The sequence below is a fragment of the Ornithodoros turicata genome, chromosome 1 (assembly GCF_037126465.1).
Source record: "Ornithodoros turicata isolate Travis chromosome 1, ASM3712646v1, whole genome shotgun sequence".
NCBI lineage: Eukaryota > Metazoa > Arthropoda > Arachnida > Ixodida > Argasidae > Ornithodoros > Ornithodoros turicata.
Window position 1 is genome coordinate 40,168,491 of NC_088201.1, and position 19,919 is coordinate 40,188,409.

General features: G+C 43.1%; 2 protein-coding genes across 2 annotated transcripts; one reads left to right on the top strand and one right to left on the bottom strand.

The window, feature by feature from the left end:
- Positions 1-85: 85 nt before the first annotated feature.
- On the top strand, positions 86-13,296 carry LOC135378050 (adenosylhomocysteinase-like). Its single transcript, XM_064610892.1, has 9 exons — positions 86-256; positions 3,682-3,872; positions 6,331-6,459; positions 6,742-6,841; positions 7,009-7,121; positions 9,182-9,389; positions 9,448-9,653; positions 10,136-10,303; positions 13,036-13,296. Exons 1-9 carry the CDS (start codon positions 226-228, stop codon positions 13,192-13,194), a joined length of 1,305 nt encoding a protein of 434 aa, XP_064466962.1. The 5' UTR covers positions 86-225; the 3' UTR covers positions 13,195-13,296.
- A 4,283-nt stretch (positions 13,297-17,579) lies between these two features.
- Positions 17,580-19,798, bottom strand: LOC135398441 (protein BRICK1-like). Its single transcript, XM_064629845.1, has 4 exons — positions 19,506-19,798; positions 19,342-19,424; positions 19,155-19,254; positions 17,580-17,728 (listed from the first exon to the last, which is right to left on the bottom strand). The coding sequence occupies exons 1-3, from the start codon at positions 19,624-19,626 to the stop codon at positions 19,228-19,230; spliced, it is 231 nt and encodes a 76-aa protein (XP_064485915.1). The 5' UTR covers positions 19,627-19,798; the 3' UTR covers positions 17,580-17,728; positions 19,155-19,227.
- Positions 19,799-19,919: the final 121 nt, after the last annotated feature.

Below are 19,919 nucleotides of genomic sequence, written 5' to 3' on the forward strand. Positions count from 1 at the left end.
CATGTTATTATTAGACAAAGACGCAACATAACAGCGCACTCGCTCAAAATAGGTTGGAGACATTGTGGTAGGTCACGTGGCTTCTCACATGGTTTTGTCGTTTGTCGGCATTTCGTTTTTGTGTTACAGTGCATCCTCCTGTCCCGCGTTTAACCATCGTACAGTTAGAGTTCTCACTCATTTTTCGGTTGATTATCTTTACAAGTTCATTTATTCGTATACATAATGGCAGGCAGCAAACCAGCGTATAAGATAGGTAAGTTTTTCGCACAAAACTACTGAGTATGGGGTGCACGTGGTTTTCTGGCGTACTGCACTTGGCATTTGTCTGCATGTCCACGTATTGAATAACCAAATGCTCAAATTTCACCTCTCCCCACACCCATTTTGATCAGAAACTTTGACGTGTTACTAATGGGAAATATGGGAAATTCATACTGCACACCACTGCACATCACATGGCTGCAAAATTTGAGCCTAGCCGACCGATTGCGAGCCATGGCACTGCTTTATGAAGTAGCTGAACTGCTGTTGTTTCAGGTGTCACATCTTGTCAGAGTAATTTAATACATGGTTCAGTGTAAGTCCGAAGTAACATGCAGTAAATGCACAGCGCCAAAGAGAGCCTTACATATAACGAATCGGCGCTTTAAGCGTAACACTTTCCTTTAAGGTTGTGTCTAGGGGTGTAGGATAAAATGTCCCCAGCAGACTGTGAAATGAAAGTTAAAATCTGAGTTCTTGTTACACTTGTTTTCATGCTGTCCCGTGGAGATTGTCCGTCCTGGGCAGACTTCTCTCAACGGGATTTATTTGCCTCCTTGTTCGGTGGCATAATGTCTCGTAAAGATTGTGCGTCCTGGGCCGACATCTCTCTCAAGGGAATTTAATCGTCTTGTTCGGCGGCATGCTACCCCGTGGAGACTGTGTGTCCTGGGCCGTTTCCACGGATTCAGTTGCGTGTGGAGATAATTCATCCTAGGCCAACTTCTCGGGCCACGGAGCAGCATTCCACCCAACTGGGAGGCTATGAAGCAAGGAAAAGGTAAGGGAGGCGATTAAATCCCATTGAGAGAAGTCAGCTCAGTATGCACAATCTCCAACGGGCAGCATGCCGCAGGACAAGGTGGCAACTAGTTCCCGTGAGGGACCGAAAAGTAGGTCTCCTGATAGAATACCTTCCGGGGGAATGCGACGAGGAAAGCGTGGTGTGGAAAATGGGACCCCATTTTTTCTATTTCCATGCATGTCACTGGTAATCCTCAGGTCACTGCTCCAACCCAGTAAATCAACTGACGTCACAAAGTCACAAATAGGAATTATCTATTTGCTCTCGAAAAAGGGAGAAGTGCATGAAAACAGCCTTGGAAGAATTTCTGGGAGGTGTTGCCAGAACGATCCGCTTCTAGAACGGAACACGAGGTGGCGTGAGGCATTTGCAGATGTAAATAATTGTAAATAAATATCTTGGTTAGCTCAATGTCACAATCACAGCAACGGTCCTCACTTTTGAGATATGTCTTATTGCATGTATTCACAAAGCAGTACATCACTAACAGGGAGGCAATTAAATCCCCTTTGGAGAAGTCAGCCCACGATGCACAGTTTCCACAGGATAGCATGAAAACAAACATTTATTGTCATGGAAGTTAGCAACGGCTGTGCAAAGGCAATTAAATCTCCCTGAGAGAAGTCGGTGCAAGATGCACATTCTCCCCGGGACAGTATGAAAACAAACATCTATTGTCATGTTAATCATCATGTCATATTGTCACGGAAGCTAGCAACAACTGTGTAACAGGAACTTTCATTTCATAGTGAGGGAGGGCAGCCGGGGACATTTTGTCCGGATCCCTGTGTCTAGAGGTCCGTCGGACGGACCCGATTCTTTATGCAGCGGGGTCCGTCGGATGGTCTGTGGTATGAGGAACTGGACTCTGTTTCATAACCTAAACAACCTAACCTAGAGCTGCACGAAGCTAACTTGCACTAACCTGACTAGAATAAACTAACACTAACCTATCCTAAACTAACTTGATCTAACACGACATAATGTTGAGCCGACGGACTCCGATGTATAAACAGTCGTGTCTGTCCGACGGACCTCTAGACACTTCCTTCCTTTAATCCGTAATGAGTGCCCGTAATGGAAGGTACCCGGGTTCGAATCCCGGTGTCGGCTGTGCTCTCTGGGGTTTTTTCTGGGTTTTCCTCAGATACTGTCAGATATATGTCTGCACAGCAGGGAAGGGTATCTGTAATGGTAACTGAAACAGAAATGGTATATTACCGAAATTGGAGATGGTAACGGAAACGCATACCACTGTCCTCCATTACCGGAAACGGAAACGAAAATTATCGTCCGGTAATGGCTATTACTGTTGTGCAATGACATTTCAGTGACTTTTATTTTTGTATTTTATTTTTGTATTTTGGTGACTTCATTCCCTATAATGCTCTAAATACTACACGACAGCATGGAAACAAACCGCAGTATTGGGTACCGAGGGTGCATCACCCGCTTACCTACTCGTGACATTACCTACCTACATGACATCAAAACATGAGACTTACACAACATAGACTCTACGTACTCTACTCCACCATAGCACAGGGATGACAGCGTATGATTTTTTATTTTTATTTTTTACTTTTATTTTTTACTTTCTTCATTTCACCGGGGCTATGGCAGTATTGCTTACTACTGAGAGCGTCCGCCTATGAATGTGGCATTGGATGAAAGTTACGCCCATCTTGGGTTGCTGGACTCAGAGTGATTGAAGACTGACTGAAGACATGTTCTTACACTTCTTAAATCTTGCAAGATGTGTGCATCCCAACGACGTAAAATTACTTGTGTAGTGTGTACGCATGGCACCGTGTGTAGCAGCACTTAGGCAAAACAGGGTGCTGACAGAGCCGGACTGGCTGTCCTCCCGCAGCTCTGTAACAGCCGTTCCATTACTGGAAACAGTAACGAAAACGAAATTAAAACCTGGTATCAAAAACGGATAACGGAAATGAAAATATAGCAGTAACGAGAATGGAAACGGTAACGAAAATACATCCGTTATCCTTCCCTGCTGCACAGTTCCCTTAGAAGTCGGCCCAGGGCGCACATTCCCCCACAGAGCGTTAGTCTTGACGTTACCCACCTCTGTGAGGCTGGCAACGGCAAGCTCTTACACAAGCACCAACACCTAGTCCGTAATGGCACCCTGCTGAAGACATTTAAAATTCATGCACGGTGGCGGTGGTGTCGTTATTACCAAGCTGTTTGCCTGCCAGGTAATGTGACATGTGTCCAACTTCATTGGGAATTGACACTGCGATTTTGTTTGCAACGAGTCTGAGAATGATGCGGGCACGTAAGCTTTGCATTGTACTTTATATGTTAGATTCTGCATCGCGCAAGCAGAATAATGTATATTCCAAGATTTTTAACACTTTAATAACGTGTTCTTTGGTTATGATAACTTCCCTGCTCAGCAGTTTTGGATTGATGCGTGAAGCATTAATTTGTGTACAACAGGAGATTGATTCCATAAAGTGGTGGAATGTCCTAAATACAGCAGTTATTTACATCTTCGTTTCGGTGACATAGCCTTGGCTATCTTTGAGTTAAAAAATCTGTTTCACTTTTTTTCCCAGTGATTGGAGCTAACCATTATTTTTCTACAGCTGACATTAGTCTGGCGGAATTCGGCCGCAAGGAAATTGTAATGGCAGAGAATGAGATGCCTGGACTCATGGCTTTGAGAAGAAAGCATGGTGCATCCAAACCACTTAAGGGAGCAAGAATTGCTGGTTGTTTGCACATGACTGTCCAGACTGCTGTCCTCATCGAGACACTACTCGAGTTAGGAGCAGAGGTAGATAGCATTACTCCTTTGTCTGCTACCATAGATAAGTGAGCAATTCTGCTTGTGGCCGTAACTGATAACACTTTGTACTGTGAACTGTAGGAATACTTTGCTCACAGCCTGGCTAGACAATATCAGTTGCATTTGCTTTCCACTGACTGCAACTTTGTAGAGCACATCACTGTCCTTGGAATCGTGCCATCTAGATTCCTGTGACCCTCGAAAGGCCTGTGTAGAATTTCACCTGTCACTGGAGGAGAAGAGTTGATGTCTGTAAATTGAATACCTGTAATAGTGCACAGAACAAGCTTCTTTCTTGTTCATTCATTTCCATCACAATTCTTCCCATCTTCTTCTTGTGCTGGGTCTTTCACTGCTAACAATAGAAAGTAGTGTTGTAATAAAGTGAGCTGGCCTAAATATGTTTGGCGACACACAGCATGTGCTGCAGTGTGGGACTGCGAACAGTGTGGGGTTCCTTTGTCAAATCGCATAACTGGGTAGTGGGAGAACTAATGCTGAAAATAATGTTTTGGGGGGCGATCGCCCAACCGCCCCTCCCCTGGATCAGCCACTGCATGAAAGATGGGATGTGATCTGAGCGAACGAGACTGTGTATGGAGGTTAATTAAGTGCAGCACATCAGGGGAGTTGAAGACAGAGTGAACCAGTTTGTAGAGGAAAATACAATCTTCGAAAGTTATACGGTGTGATAAGGTTAGCAAGCCAAGTTTCGCCAGGATGTGCTGCCACCACCATTGAGCTATGTACACAGGCTGGTAAATCATTAATAAACACATTAAGAAGGAAAGGACCTAATGTCAACCCCCTGTGGGACACCAGATGACATGTAGTAGGGTCGAGAGCAGAAGCCCTTGTACCAAACAGTTACAGCGATTATGAATATTGAATAAGGATACATGGCATATCAAGCTCTATGGAATGTTAGTGTAGCGACGTTGGGTGAGAGAGTGCGCTGCTTCTGGAGCATGGGATATTTATCCAGTATCGCTGAGATCAGTACGTTTACATATTTATGAGGCCATAGGGTCATTGCAATGGAATCGCAGACAGCATCAGGCAGAGGTTTTTATTCAATTATCATGCTTTGACAAAAAAATGTTTTGGGATTCCCTGTCCTTACTCTTCAATGCAATGCCACCACAAAGGTAGTATGAAACAATTTCGCTGTAATTTTTGTCTGAGAGAAGGGGTGTTCATGAACGCGCAACCAAAGTTACACCAAGCTGATGGCATTGAGCCATGATGAGCGGCAGCAGGATTGTCATGCAGAGAAACTTGACCCTGTTTCCACTGTGCACGATTACATCACCCAGGACATCTCTGTGCACCGTGTTGTAGCTAATGACTTTGCACGAGGTTTGTTTCTGCAAGCTGTGTGTCAACTCAACTTTAGGAGGCTCCAGGACAATGCATGTAGTAGTCAACAAGCAATGTGGAGGAGGAACATGGAGGAGTGGTCTTGAGGCGATTTCAACCGTGCATGGTTAAAAAATGACATGCTTTAATTGGGAGAGCTTACGTCCTTTAACATATATCTTCCATTATGCTAAATTCCATTCGGCTATCTGAAATAACTCACACGTTCACTGCATTGCAGATGATATATCTTCTTGCCTAATTCACTCTTTTCTCGCTTAAAATGATCGTGTCACAGAAACAATATCTTTTCAAAAGTATTTATAGCAGCGTAGTCACAATAACAGACAAGCCACAAAACAAAAGTATCCCATGAGCTGCTTTGTGATTTCGTGTCTTTGCATCATCTCTGATTAAAGTGTATTATCCATATGCACTCCCAGTATAGCAGTTTTTTATTCATTGTCAGTTTTTATTCTGTGGCTTTTTATATCATACTCAATAATCATAATTTGATTGTTTAATAAATGCATTATGTAGTTAGTATCAGTTAATGCCAGTTATTTCATGGAAAAAATTTCATGACCTGCGTGAAGCTGTTTGTAGCAGTTGTTCTATGTATTCAACTATCCTTTGTTATATTGGCATTGCAGTGAATATTTTTTAGTCTCAGTTGATGTTCACCACATTTGGAATGTGGACAGACATAAAAAGAGTTCTGTAGAGAAGAAAATAAAGGGTAGGAAGTTTAGAAATATAAACCTTGAGGTCAAGGGTAGTGCTACAACACGTTTTGTATGACACACATCTATTGTGACAATGATAGATTGTCTCAGCAGTTTCCATTACAGGAACGATATTGATCATTGGATAGTGCTTGTCCAACTTTGGGGTCACAGTTTTCCTTGTGCTTAGTAGAACTTGCTGTAGCATCTGTCTTGCAAGATATATGAGACTTGAGGCTGCTCACGTTACCTTCCTTTTCTATTTCTTTCCTGTCTCTCCTTATATATTTTAGCTACACTTCCTTAGGTCGCATTTCAGATGTACCTGTTCTCTAATGTGTCTCCATTGTACATGGCTTTAGGTGCAGTGGTCCAGCTGCAATATATTTTCTACACAAGACCATGCAGCAGCTGCTATGGCTAAAAGGGGAGTTCCTGTTTATGCATGGAAGGGAGAAACTGAAGAGGAGTATGTGTGGTGCATTGAACAGGTATAACAGGTCCATGAATGTAGCATTCAAATTTTTGTATGTTCTGGTACTCGTGTAATTAACTCTAAGGAGAACTTCTGTTGCACACGTTCTGAGATGTTCTCTAGTACAGGCAGTGTTTTCCGTGGACTGAAGGTAAAAGTTGTTGTTCTGTGTGATTTTGTTTTAAAGGTTGAAAATTGGTACCTTTGATTGTCAGTATGTCGAACTGAGTTATGTTTGCAAAATCACACATGTTGCAGTTGCCTATTCTGTTGTCTTTGAGCACTCGTATGCTTTCAGACATTAATCTTCAAAGATGGCCAGCAGCTTAATATGATTTTGGATGATGGTGGTGATCTTACAAGCCTTGTGCATACGAAGTATCCACACCTGCTAGAAGGTAAATACTGAATTATTATTGTTACCTCGACCATGTAGGGAGAACAGAAAGACACTGAAACATGACAGCATACACAGTCTAATGCAAAACTGTGGCCAGTCTGCTTTCAAAAAGGCAAAAAAATTCGTTTGCTTCCCATTACTTTTCACGTCTCTCTTTCTTCATAGGGATCAAGGGCATCACAGAGGAAACTACTACAGGTGTACATAGCCTTTACAAGATGCTGAAACAAGGTCTACTAAAAGTTCCATGCATTAATGTCAATGACTCTGTTACAAAGGTAACTTTTGTATTCTGTTTACATAGTCCACTGTGTTGCATATTTCCAACCCTCACAAACATGCCTGTTTGTCCCCATGAGCATATATGCTGTTAATGAAGATTTTATAACCTGCATCCACATTACTAAATTACTGCAATTACATCATCATCAGTATCAGTTCAGACCAAGAAAGCTGGTGCTAGGTGTAAGTTAGCAGGTCTATTCAAGCTTAAGGTGAGGACAAATCTAATCCAAGGAAAAGACACACAGATATCAGGTTAGTCATCTCAAGAAAAAGCAGAGAAGATATCATATGAACTATGTTTACAGAAGGACTGATTAAAAGTAAGTATTGTAGTTGTCAGTGTGCCTTTTCTTGCCACAACATGCTCATATCCTATACACCATATCATCCTCTACCATGTCATTTAAATGGGTGGGTGTGAGTTGCACCACCTCTTGATTAAGTGTCAATTGTGATGTTTGTTTTGAATTTCCTGGTAGTGTCACCGCATTGTTATGGCTCATCCAGACATTGTACAGCAGTCAAATAACAGTCCTTAGAATGATGCCCCACAGTGATAGTCACTTGAGAGTGGTACTGCTGTACGCTTTTGTTCGCTTCTTTCGTAATATGAATTTGTAAAGTATTCACCACAGGCATAAACTGCTTCACATAGCGCACTAGGAGCTCTGGTACTGTAAAGCCTTACCAAATTGTCCGGCCAAGCATAAACATTTGGCGTTAAGGTGTCACAGACATCATGGTTCCTAGCCCTCTGTTATTATAGAACCTCAAAATGCCTATACGTAGTAATGGAATTCTCCAGGCTACATATGCAATAAACCAGTTCAGTGCAGCCCTTTCTCAGCATTTGTATCCTCGTCATTTCCAAGACACACAGTGATCACACGTTTTTGCCATTTCAATACACGTGTACCTTTTTCGAGTGAAAAGTACTATGGCGATGTCTTACCCCATCCATAGTGTCATTATATGCCCGTACTGGTCCCTTGATACCAATTGCTTGCTTTGACTGGATGACGACTTTGGTGTAGACTGAGATTTATGTGCATCTTGTTAACAAAGACTGGGGCATGCCTTATTTGATGCAAAATGCTCTAGGGCCCTTGTTGGTAGCTAGCGGATGTTGTGTGCTATCAAGATCAACTAGGGTTACGTGCCCCCTGTTACATCAATCTTCATCATATCCATCTGCATATATGAGCAACTGCCATACCTAAATGTCCTCCTGGATTGCGGGCAGACAAATTGAATGTGCAGGTGTTTAGTTTTTGCTAAACAATCAAGGCTACCGAATCTCACTCGATTGGTCCTCTCGTACCTGAAAGTGGGGCTAGTATTTTCTCACCAAATCGCTCTCTCTCTGTGTCCAAAACTCTAATCTGTGTTGTCTCTGTTGTTTACAAGTGGAGAAAAAAAAAAGTACTGGATGATAGATTGGAGCAAAGGCTTGGTGCATGTGGCACTAGATGGGACAGAGTCGCTGGCTTATTGGAAGCATTGCTTGCAACACCTTAGTGGGCAGTTCCCTCATCCAGTTTAACATTACCTAATGAGTTTAGCTTTGCATTATGCGTGTGCACTTCTACCAGTGTGCTTCATATCAGTTAGGGTACATTATAGTTATTTCTGTCCATATTCTTCCTGCACAAACATTCATCCTTGAATATTAATGAATTCAGAAATTCTAAAGCAAACAAAAGTAATTGTCCAAATTACTTGAGCAGCGATGGTTACATGTAAGCGTTATGTCCTGTGTTGTGCATTTGTTTGTTTGTACCATTGTCTTCACCCCAAACCCAGGGATATATTGCCCACATTATGTAGATATTTGACTCTCCTGGCACAACAAAAGGCACGGGACTAAGTTGTGTGCAAGACATGGTCTGGGACCTCTGGTACAGATCCTTACCTTGTTGGCAAGAGCCTAACAAGCTCAACAATTGGTGCACTGCTTTCTGTTTTCTTTTGTCTTCCTTCGTTATTGTGTAACTTATTGGGTTCATCTCGGATGGTGTCCTAGCCCATGAACTTTGTGTTGTTTTCCTTGCAGAGCAAATTTGACAACCTGTATGGTGTTCGAGAGTCACTAGTAGATGGCATCAAGCGTGCGACTGATATTATGTTGGCTGGAAAAGTAGCCTGTGTAGCAGGTTTTGGAGACGTGGGGAAGGGTTGTGCCCAGTCATTGAGAGGGTTTGGGTGCAGAGTGCTCGTCACAGAGGTAGATCCCATTAATGCTCTCCAGGCTGCCATGGAAGGTAAGTTATCATTCATGGTTCTTGGCAGAGATATGAGCACCATGACCAATTACCCCAGGCTATGAAGTTACCACACTTGAAGACGCTGCATCTCGTGCCTCGATTTTTGTGACTAGCACTGGTTGCCAGTCTATTGTGCGTGGGGAGCACATGATGAAGATGAGAAATGACTCCATTATCTGCAACATTGGCCATTTTGATATTGAATTGGACGTTAGCTGGCTTGATGCCAATGCAGTGGAGAAAATTGAAGTCAAGCCGCAGGTAAGCAATTGAGAAATAAATGGAGGACATCCTCAGTTCCAATATGCAGGATGTTCAGAAAAATATGCTAGAAACAGGAATAACATAACTGTGTGTCATACTGCTGTCTAATTGCATTTCATTCTGCTAGTTCTTTCTTTCTTTCTTTTTTCATCCTATCAAGATCTTTTCATCCACATTGGGTTTAGTTCAGTTTTTGAGTGCTAAACTCTGAAATATGCTTAGTAAAGGCACATTTTCCTATGAGGAGTAGGAAATACTGTGTCATATAAAGAGAGTGCAGTGATCCTTTTCTGCAGATTTTTAGTTAAAATTTTGGAATTTAACTCGTTTTGTTGGGCATTCACCAACTTGCCCAATTCATCACATTGACTAGTGAAATTCCTTTATCCTCAGATTTTTACACATAGTCGAGGTTTTTTGTGCAATGTCCTTTGTGTTCTAATCTGTCAGAATTCAGATACCAATGATTTTTGCTCTAGGTTGACCGCTACAAGCTTTCCAATGGAAATCATATAATCTGCTTAGCCAAGGGTAGATTGGTAAATTTAGGATGTGCCATGGGTCACCCCTCCTTCGTCATGAGCACTTCATTTACAAACCAAGTACTTGCACAGCTGGAACTTTGGAACAGAGGATCGGAATACAAAGTGAGTTTAATATACGAGGGGCGTTCAAGTCAAACCGGGACTTTTCATTTTTCGCAAAAGTGAAATGAACATACAGGCGAGAAATTAGTTTTATTTTTCAACGTAATCTCCAGCTGTGCTAATGCACTTGTCCCAGCGTTTCACGAGGGCTTGGATGCCAGCAGCGTAGAAATCCTTACCGACGCGTAGCAGCCATGATCGGACCGCATTCTTGACCTCGTCGTCGTAGCTGAAGTGGCGGCCCCCAAAGAACGCCTTCAGTGGCCCGAAGAGATGGAAATCGCTGGGGGCGAGGTCTGGACTGTAAGGGGGATGTGGCAGCAACTCCCAGCCAAGTTCCTGTAAGATGCGTGTCGTGAGATGCGCGGTATGCGGGCGTGCATTGTCCTGTAGGAGGAGGACTCCTTTGGTGATGACGCACGGCTTTCCGAAACTGAAGGTGTTCATGAATGATAGTGTTCAACGTTCCCACAGAAAGGTCCGTCTTTCGAGCCAGTTCGAGACATGTTATCCGTCGGTCCTTGAGGATCAGGCGCTCCATAAGTTGGATGTTCTCAGGAACTCTGACACTGGGCTCTGAGCCGCCCCGGCCGGGATCGTCCTGCACTGATGTACGGCCGTCTCGGAACCGTTTGCACCACTCAAACGCTTTGCTGCGGCTAAGTGCATCGTAGCCATACTGAGCCTGAAGTCTTCTGTGAATTTCAGATGACTTTACGCCTTCATCCACGAGAAACTTCATGACAATTAGCTGTTCGATGTGCGCGCTCACCTCGTTGTCGGCCATCTTGTCTAGCGCGTGTCTTCTGTTTTGCACAAACTTTGGACCACTACGTGGTGAACGTGGAGGCCTGTCGCGTGTGAAAATGATGAAAAAGAAGTAGTACACTCAGGAGACAGAAAGTCCCGGTTTGACTTGAACGCCCCTCGTACATCAATTGCTTATTAGTTAAAACGTGGTGAGTATAACCTTCAATTTATCAGAGATATTCAACTGAACCAGTCGTAATAGCTATAAGGCATGTCATTATAATTACAATTATCATGCTAATGAGTTTAGTTCTGAAACCACTAAGATTAAGGGGGTTAAGGAAACTGTCGCATATCCTCATTTGCAAGATGTGGTGTCTTGCATTGCAACAGCACATGATACGTGGCAGCTCCAATGATAGGTGAACAGGTCCAGCCCTGGACAACTTGCTTCATGCACTACCTTGGGTCAATTGTAGCAGTACGTGAAGACAGAAACAAAGGGGGAGGGGTCAGGACATCCAGAAGAAACGACCCGTGGCACTGATGTTCCCATGAAGTACCAAAAGCTTTTCAAGCACTTCCAATTTAAAGGTTGAGGTGTAGCTTTGAATGTGCCCACGAGCAGCACTTGTTCCTGCTTCCATGCTGCCAAATTGTGGAATGCTGCAGATTCTCTGGCTATCAAACTCTCAAAACTGGTGACAGACTGGGTCAGTTGGAACTTATTGATGACTAGAGCCTGAAGTTCTAGGGTTTAACCCGATTCTTGCCAGAATTTGCACCCCGAATTGAAAGTTGCCACTTTATGGTGAAACCCGATTTTTACCTGTGAAATTGCCGTAACTGAAGCATCTGTAGGAATGCACACTAACTTGTTTGGCAGAAAACGCAGTTATGGTACATCACCATTTGTACCAAACCAGTACAATTCGTTTGAGTAGTAGAGCCCGATTTCTCCCTGAGTTTAGCATACTGGAAGTTTTTCCAGCGTAATTTGCATGAATTCAGAGCACATGTTTATTTCCCAGATTTTTACCCCATACGGATGTCGGTGGTTATTTGCGGGTCATGCTCATGCCAAGCAGTCACCTTAATTGAAACTTGATCCTCTGGCTTCTATTACAAATTTCCGTTGCATTTGCTGTTGCGTGAAGATGTTCTCAAAGCCGCTGTCATCCAAACAAGGCCACCACGTCCTCAGCCTGTGCACTGCATGAGCAGACAGCAGGAAGCGACATCACCGAGAGAGCAGTGTAATGCCCCAAACAACCGTGATGTGACAGCACAGTGACTAAGACAGGACGAACAGAGGTGGACAGGGACATACTGAACTTCCAACAAAGATTCATTTACTCCAGAACAACCCTTATGAACACCCAGTCCTAGTTATCAAACAGGTCACACGAGTGGTAAACCGCCTCAAGAAACCTGCATTCTTCCAGAAGGAAGCTAACTGAAGCAGAGCTAATGCAGCTGTCCGATAAGGAAGACCTCCATTATCTCCCTCAACTTTTTCCTTAAAAATAGCAATCTGAGCACAACCACATCTATTGCAATGGACAGCGAGATGACCAGACTAGTTATTGCGCTGTCACGTCATGGTGTTAGTTACCAACTGCCCCCCATTTAGCCGTTTTGGTATAATGCACCAAAGCTGTTCTTCACCATTAAGTAGCCACTCTGGGTGTCTCATGCACACTTTTTGGGTGCGCCAAAAGAGGGGCGCCTACATAACACGCCCATTGTTTCAGCTGCACCTGACATCTCTACATACATTAAATATGCTTTGTGCCTAGTTTATGCAAATAAAATAAATTGCTTGTGAATCTGTTGATTGTATCACAATGGCATTGAATTCAGTTGTATGACTAGCCTCTTCAGGTGTTACAAATTTGCAACATGTAGGCTAGTGGTGGTAACCAGGACCAGGCAGTTACATGGATATGCGAGCAGTGGTAATCATAGTGTATTCATCGTAGGTTGGCGTGTATTTCCTGCCCAAAAAGCTGGATGAAGAAGTTGCTGCTCTACATTTGGATCATCTTGGTGTGAAGCTCACCAAGCTTACCCCAGAGCAAGCGTCTTACCTAGGAATTCCTCCTGAGGGGCCCTTCAAACCAGACCACTACAGATATTAAGCACTAGGTACTTGCACTTACTGCTAAAAGTGACCATGCTTTTTCAGTGCTTTAAGCAAATGTTTTTGGGCATTCTTCATTAAAATGCATTTTGTACAAGGGCATGTTCCTGTGCTTGACTAAAGGTTTTGATGGTCAAAGTTGTCGAACTATGGCTTTAACATGATCCTTTGCCATCAGGCTTCTCTCTTTTGGCAGTCTGACATCACAGACATCACATATCTGGAAGTGTTTAACACCCTTGGTCAGTTTGCAGAGACACCATTGGTTGTAAAACAATTTCCACATCCTCAGTTTTAAAATGAGACATTATCTGTCACATAGCTGCAGATAATGCAATAGGATCAATCACATTACAGCTAATTTGGGTGGGTGTTGTAGCATGCTGCACATGCATATATTGATTGTGATGTGATGATGTTAAATGGAGTGAAGTGCTGTCCGCTAGGCCAAGTGGGGAAAATCTGGTTGCAGTACATGTGCTAGGTGCAGATGGCAATCGCACTGCGTCGACAGACTACCACGATGTCGACATGCGCCACCTGAGCAGCGTCTAAACAGAATCAAGTACGTCGTCAATACCAACAATGCCAGAGAGCAATAGCAAAATGTCCGATTCATTGGGTATTATAGATCTGAGAATTCCTGTGCTGATGCATATTGCACATTGTGTGCTATGAAAACGAAACTATAGCATGATGACTGCTGGAAGCACTTCATATCTTTCTGGGAGGGATTTTCCCAGCCAGACTTGTAACTTAAATACTCCACTCTAGTTACTCTGTCTAAATACTTTTGGGAGTAACTTTGTGTCTTACAAATGCATTTAAAGGTTAGTATTTAGTATATCTTAAGCACTTTTTGGAAGCAGCTTTTACTAATTTTCTAAGTTACTCCAAAGATACTTCTTCATTAATTTTTGTAGCAGGAGACAGGAAGGTAGAGAGAAAGATTAACTTTGTGTGTTTTTGTTTGGTGCTATGCCACTTCTGCATACATTTCATCTAAGGTATTCCAGGGTACCTCTGTCATGCTGCGGAAAGGTGCAGTTTGCAGAAGCAAGCGGCATGTCAGGTTATACGGGTGACAATGTGTTCTCCTGAAGGTCATGTTGATGAATTCTCAGGGCCTAGAATCCAGGGAAAAGGACAGGAGTCTCGTAGAGTCGTAGCGAGAGGGGGTGGCTACACATGTTAGTAGTTGAAAGGAACAGTTGATTGAAACAATACATGTAGTTCAAGGTGGCTTGTTCGCTAGCATTCATTTCACGTGGCTCTTCTCCCTCCTCTGAGCACAGCATTGGGTGTCTGGGCAAGTGGCTTCGAGCGTGATGTCTGTGGAGGAGAGCGTGTGCCAGGAAGATATCGTGGAAAAACGAGTATCCGGATCAAATATCCATTTTGATCTTCACTTGCTTTGTATTTGTTTGACAGTGAATTTCACGAATCGTAGCTTGATAGTATCTTGAAAGTAACAAGTTACCTTTCTGAGTACCGGATTTGCTAGCATATTGAACGCACCCCAGCTTGAGCGCAAAAACGCTGGTACTTTTTTGTTCCCCGTGCATTCAGAGCACCCGTCCCGCTCGCGTGGCCGCTCATATCACGCAGTCAACAGGAAGGAGCGCCTAGCGCCAGAGTGAGAAAAGACTAACGCAACGGACATTGGGGTGTGTCAACCCGATGTCACCATTCGTTGACATTGCGAATGTTATGATTTGATGTGGGAGAATCGTGATATTTGATTTCGGAGAGGTCGCCGCGAATAAATCTGAATAAATCACGATGACGAGGCAGAATTGCGACGTTCAATTCCAGGGAGATCACTGTGGATATCTCAGAATACAATGGGAGTTATGTGTACCTTAAGCATTGGGTTCTAATGTTTCTCCGCGTATTGAATGCACCCCCTCAATGCCACTGTTTTTAAGTAAAAATGTGTCTTGTACGTGAGTGAATACAGTATTTAGTACTCTACTCAGTTATTTGTTTGCTTGGTACTTGGTAATTTAACTCAAATCTTTTTTTTGGGGTACCTGGTACAAGCCTGTTCCTACCTCTCTCTCTCACCGGCCTCGGTGGGTCAGTCGGTAGCGTGTTCGCCTTCTGATCCCGAGATCGCGGGTTCGAACCCGGCCGAGGACGCCAGCAACTTGGTGGCAGGGTACAAGTTGCTTAGACACGCCGTCTTCCTCGAGTGACGTTAAATACGGGGTGCCGTGTGATGAGCTTTCATCGCACGTTAAAGAACCCTCAGGTGGGCAAAAGCAATCCACAGACCGACCGCTGTGGCGTCGCTCATGCTCCCAGTTGTCTCGCGACGTAAACACCCAATTATTATTATTCTCTCTCTCTCTCTTCCTCTGGAGAGACAGACACACACACACACTCACTCTCACACACACACTCTCTCTCTCTCTCTCCCTCTGGAGAGAGAGAGACAGAGAGAGACAGACAGAATAGGAATAATAATAAGGAAAAGATAAGGAAACCATCTGAAACAATCCAAGTGCCATTTAATTTAATCAGGAAGCCTTCCGAACAAATCTGTGGTGTTTTTCAGAACTTTAACAGTAATTCATACTTCATTATTGAATCTATCGACTGATAACATCTTGAGGATTCATACAGATTGACTCAAAAAATGCCTAATCGAGGCTGGATACTTTGCGTAGACTGGCGATACATTCAGTCACTGACAATCCTGGTAAGAGCTACAGTTTATCCAGTCATACTTAATCCTGGTGCCACCACTTTTAATCCTTGTGCCATGGAATTTAATCTTTATTCGGCCACAATCACTACTTGTGCCATGGAACTTAATCCTCGTGCCACGACATTGTCAGTGTACCATAGAATTTAATCCATATGTCACCACTTTTAATCCGTGTAACATGGTATCCTAAGAATCTCAAGTTTTCATATCCCTTCTACATTCACCTCATGAGTTTATGAACAATAGCCAAGCGATATCACTTGGAAATTCACTTACTACACAATCTCTGAAGTCTCGCATTCTTTCGGATAATTAAATTGGGGGGGGGTCTTTAGAGATTTTTTTTAAGCTGCACAGCCTCGCACCCTCACTGTGTTGCATTTGTTGACCGTTAGTATTGACGCGAGACAGCTGTGGATGATCACATCATCGATCTGCGGAAGTCTCCAGTAATGTACCCTCTATCTTTATCAGTTGTATTAGAAATGATTGAATAGGGCCTATTGGGAACGACTGACCGATAATAGGTGCATTCTTTTCACCTGCACTCCTTGCCCAAAGTGGAATATGGCAGCATATTAGCATTCTTTTTGGAGAGTGCAACTTGCACTTTGGCATTCGTTTCACAGTGCAAATTGCTCCCTTTCTGCACTGAACACTAAAACCTCTGCACCGTCGGAAGAGAAGGTGCCATGATGCAGGGCAGAACGAACAGACGATACACACAGAAACGTGGCGGTGGGAAGTGCACGCATATTCGGTGTCTTAATGAAAATCGGAAAGCTGTTGTCGAGGATGATTAAGGGGTGTTAGAAGTGTGTACCGCCGATCTTCGGTTCAAGTCAACTTAGAAGAGTGCAACACTGGGCCTGTTTGTGATCTCACCCTTACCATATTGCTGTTAACACCAAAGATGGAAGTGTTTTTAAAAAAATGGTGGGGGCCAAAGGAGTAAAATAAAGCAAATATTTTATTTCGTAGGATGAAAGCACTATGTTTTCAACTCTGTTTGCACTTAATATGGAAAAATTTATTATGGGGGCTTTTTTAGGAAAACACCCCTAAAATATGAGTTTTTCGTACCCCACGTGCACTTTCTAAGCTGGTGCGGGAAAAGCGTTAGATACCACAAAACTTTTTTTATATCAAACTAAAGAAGGAAAGCTCTTTCTTTTACAACAAGCTGCATTGAAATCGCAGCACCGAGGGCCACGTAATCTTGCTGCAAAGTTCCATTGAAAACGCACGATATGGCGTTTTCGTGAATTTTTTTCCTAATTTTTGGCATTAGTCCACATATCTAATTCATTAGAGATAAAGGGTGGGATGCGTTCTTTCATGAGAAAAGCTTTCGCTTCGAGCAGAAAGTCCATTTCAATGTTACACCATACCAAAGTTAGATAAAAATAAGCTGGTGGTGCAGTACCGCTTCACTCAAAGCCGGCTAGGCTGATATCCGATTGAGCTGGGGTTTGCGCTGTTTTGCTTCTATCTGTGCGCTACATCAAATGAATTTTTTCCCCATAAATCAGATAGGGTGACTGGCACCGGGTGTTTGTCGATTATAAATGAAGCTACCCACCTTTAATGCATAGTTCCCTTCTATGAATTTAGGAAAGCAAGATGCTATTTCTGAAACTGTCGTGCTTATACTAGACATGTCACACATAATCTATATATGTAGTGATAAACACTACTTATTTATTGAAAGTTATCCAAAGTGACATAAGAAAATTGCGATGAAGGCTGTTCATTGAGCTTCTTGGAAGCGTATCTTGTTCAGTTTTTGCAGAAGTGTCGCAGCAATTTACAAAAGTTCCTGTAAGGAAATAGCAGGTTTAATGGTTACCTGGTTTCAGATCAGACGCACATAGGGTACAATTGAATTCAGTGCAAACAAAATATTTTTATACACTGATATCGGATACGACAATGGTAATGTGGAGAAGAATGTCACTGTCAGTTCAGTGAAAGCCATGAAAGCCAAACTCTCCAAAGTGCAAATTCAGCCACTTATATAGGCATGGGTGAACACTTTATACTTTGCACTCTGCGCTGCCTTTCGCTATATCATGTTCATCTGAAATGTGAGGGATGCTTTTGTTTTTCCACCCCAAAATCAGCTCTTTCACATGATCTTAACCCATTTTGCAACACCTGAAAAAAAAAAAAAAACGGATTTCTATCTTCCCTCCCCCTCAAATCTAGCATGCTTCCTGTGTATTTTGAAAAAGATAAGTGTTATAAACCTGGAATCTTGACTCCATCAAACAGTATGTAAAGTGTGGGGGTGCAGTAGATTTTCTAGATACAAGATATGTGTGCTGGATGCCAGCTGTGTTTGTGTGTGTCGTGTCATAGTCAATGGACACATTAAGTGGAGACTCTTGCACCCCACAAGGAGCCTCTGCTTAATGCTCCAAATCTTCACCTGCTTGGCGAGGATCCACACTTCCGCTCACACCTATTTCCACTTCACAGTTTTGACAGACACTGCAGGCACGTGATTTTTAAAAGCGTAGCATTGAATAGACTGATTTTGCGAAAGGCTGAGTCGTTGCGTTCTCACACTAGCGTTAACCACACGCTAAACATACCAGCGCAGGTGATCAGAGATAGTTAGTTTCCCGAAGTGGATCAATCACTCATACTTATAGCACAGCCCAAAAGACACTGACGAAGACAAGGATACAAGATAACTGTGTGATCTCAACTGAACGAACTGAACTGATTATTTACCAACTATCCCACCTTTATCCTTTAGTGGATCGATCAACCGATAGATCAATTGATTCTTTTGAACATCGTTCGTCATTGCAAATTCGTGCAGGTCAAACGAGGTATTCCTGTGCAGCGCGAGGGCAGGCATCCATGCACCAAAACAAGTCTGCTAGCTGGCAGAATACGTCACTTCGCTTCCATCCCAGACTCTTCGGCTCCATGACCCCGCTTTTGAGAAGATGTCGGAAATTTTGACTGGGGTTACGAGCACCGGAAGAGCACTTTGCCGTTTAGTGGAAGGAGTCGTGACTCTTGACTCTGGAGCCGCTACCTAACGCGCCCAATATCAGCAGCATTCTCAGATCTAATCCAGAAGGGCTCCTTGTGCTCTGACTGTATCAAGCTATTATTGCAAGCTCTTCAGTTTTGTGATCTCAGTCGTAATTTAGGTAACCTTTGGTAAACTTGGTAATGAAATTGTTCACTCATAGTACAGCATACACCAAGTAACACTTGATATTTACCAGCCAGCCGTCTTTAAAAGCAGTGCTGCCGGTTAGGCAGCTTTTCACAAGAGGCACATAAAAGCCTTTTTCCTCATGATAACGTTTCTCCCTTGGTAACCTGCAAAGCAACGTTACAGTCAGTACGTATTTATTAGACCCATGCGTTTGTATTCTGTTTTTACTACACAACAAATGCGTTGTTTACCCTTGCTTCCAGGTACTCTATACGACGTTCTAGCGACGTCAGTTTCTCGTTTAGGGTAGCTAGCCGCGCACGACATGACATGTCTGTAATACAGAGAAATGTTCACTGGTATACAAGATAACTGCAGCTTGTTACATTGGAATTTATGTGTGTCTTTTTCTCACCAAATGATGTAAGAAAATCTGCGATTTTCTTTATACTTCCACTTATGATTTCGATGTACTCCCTATTAGCCCAGTCCTGCTCGATCTGCTTCTGTATCGCTTCTCTCTCCAACACCGACATGCCAGCAAGGAAATAACGGTGACGACGTCGACGCTTGGCTTAGCCCTCGATAACACTGAATCACTATTGTATTTAGACCAAATCACCGATTACTGAACTGCACCAACTGAACTCAAACGATTGTTTTTGCTTGGGGCTGCCTGCCGGATGCGAGATGATGTTTATCTGTCCACTCTACCTCATAGGTGTCGACACCTTATCCTGGTAATATGAATATTAGCAGCACAAAAATAACTGTCTCAAGATATTAGAAAATAAAACACATCATCACTTTCACATATAATTTCTGATAG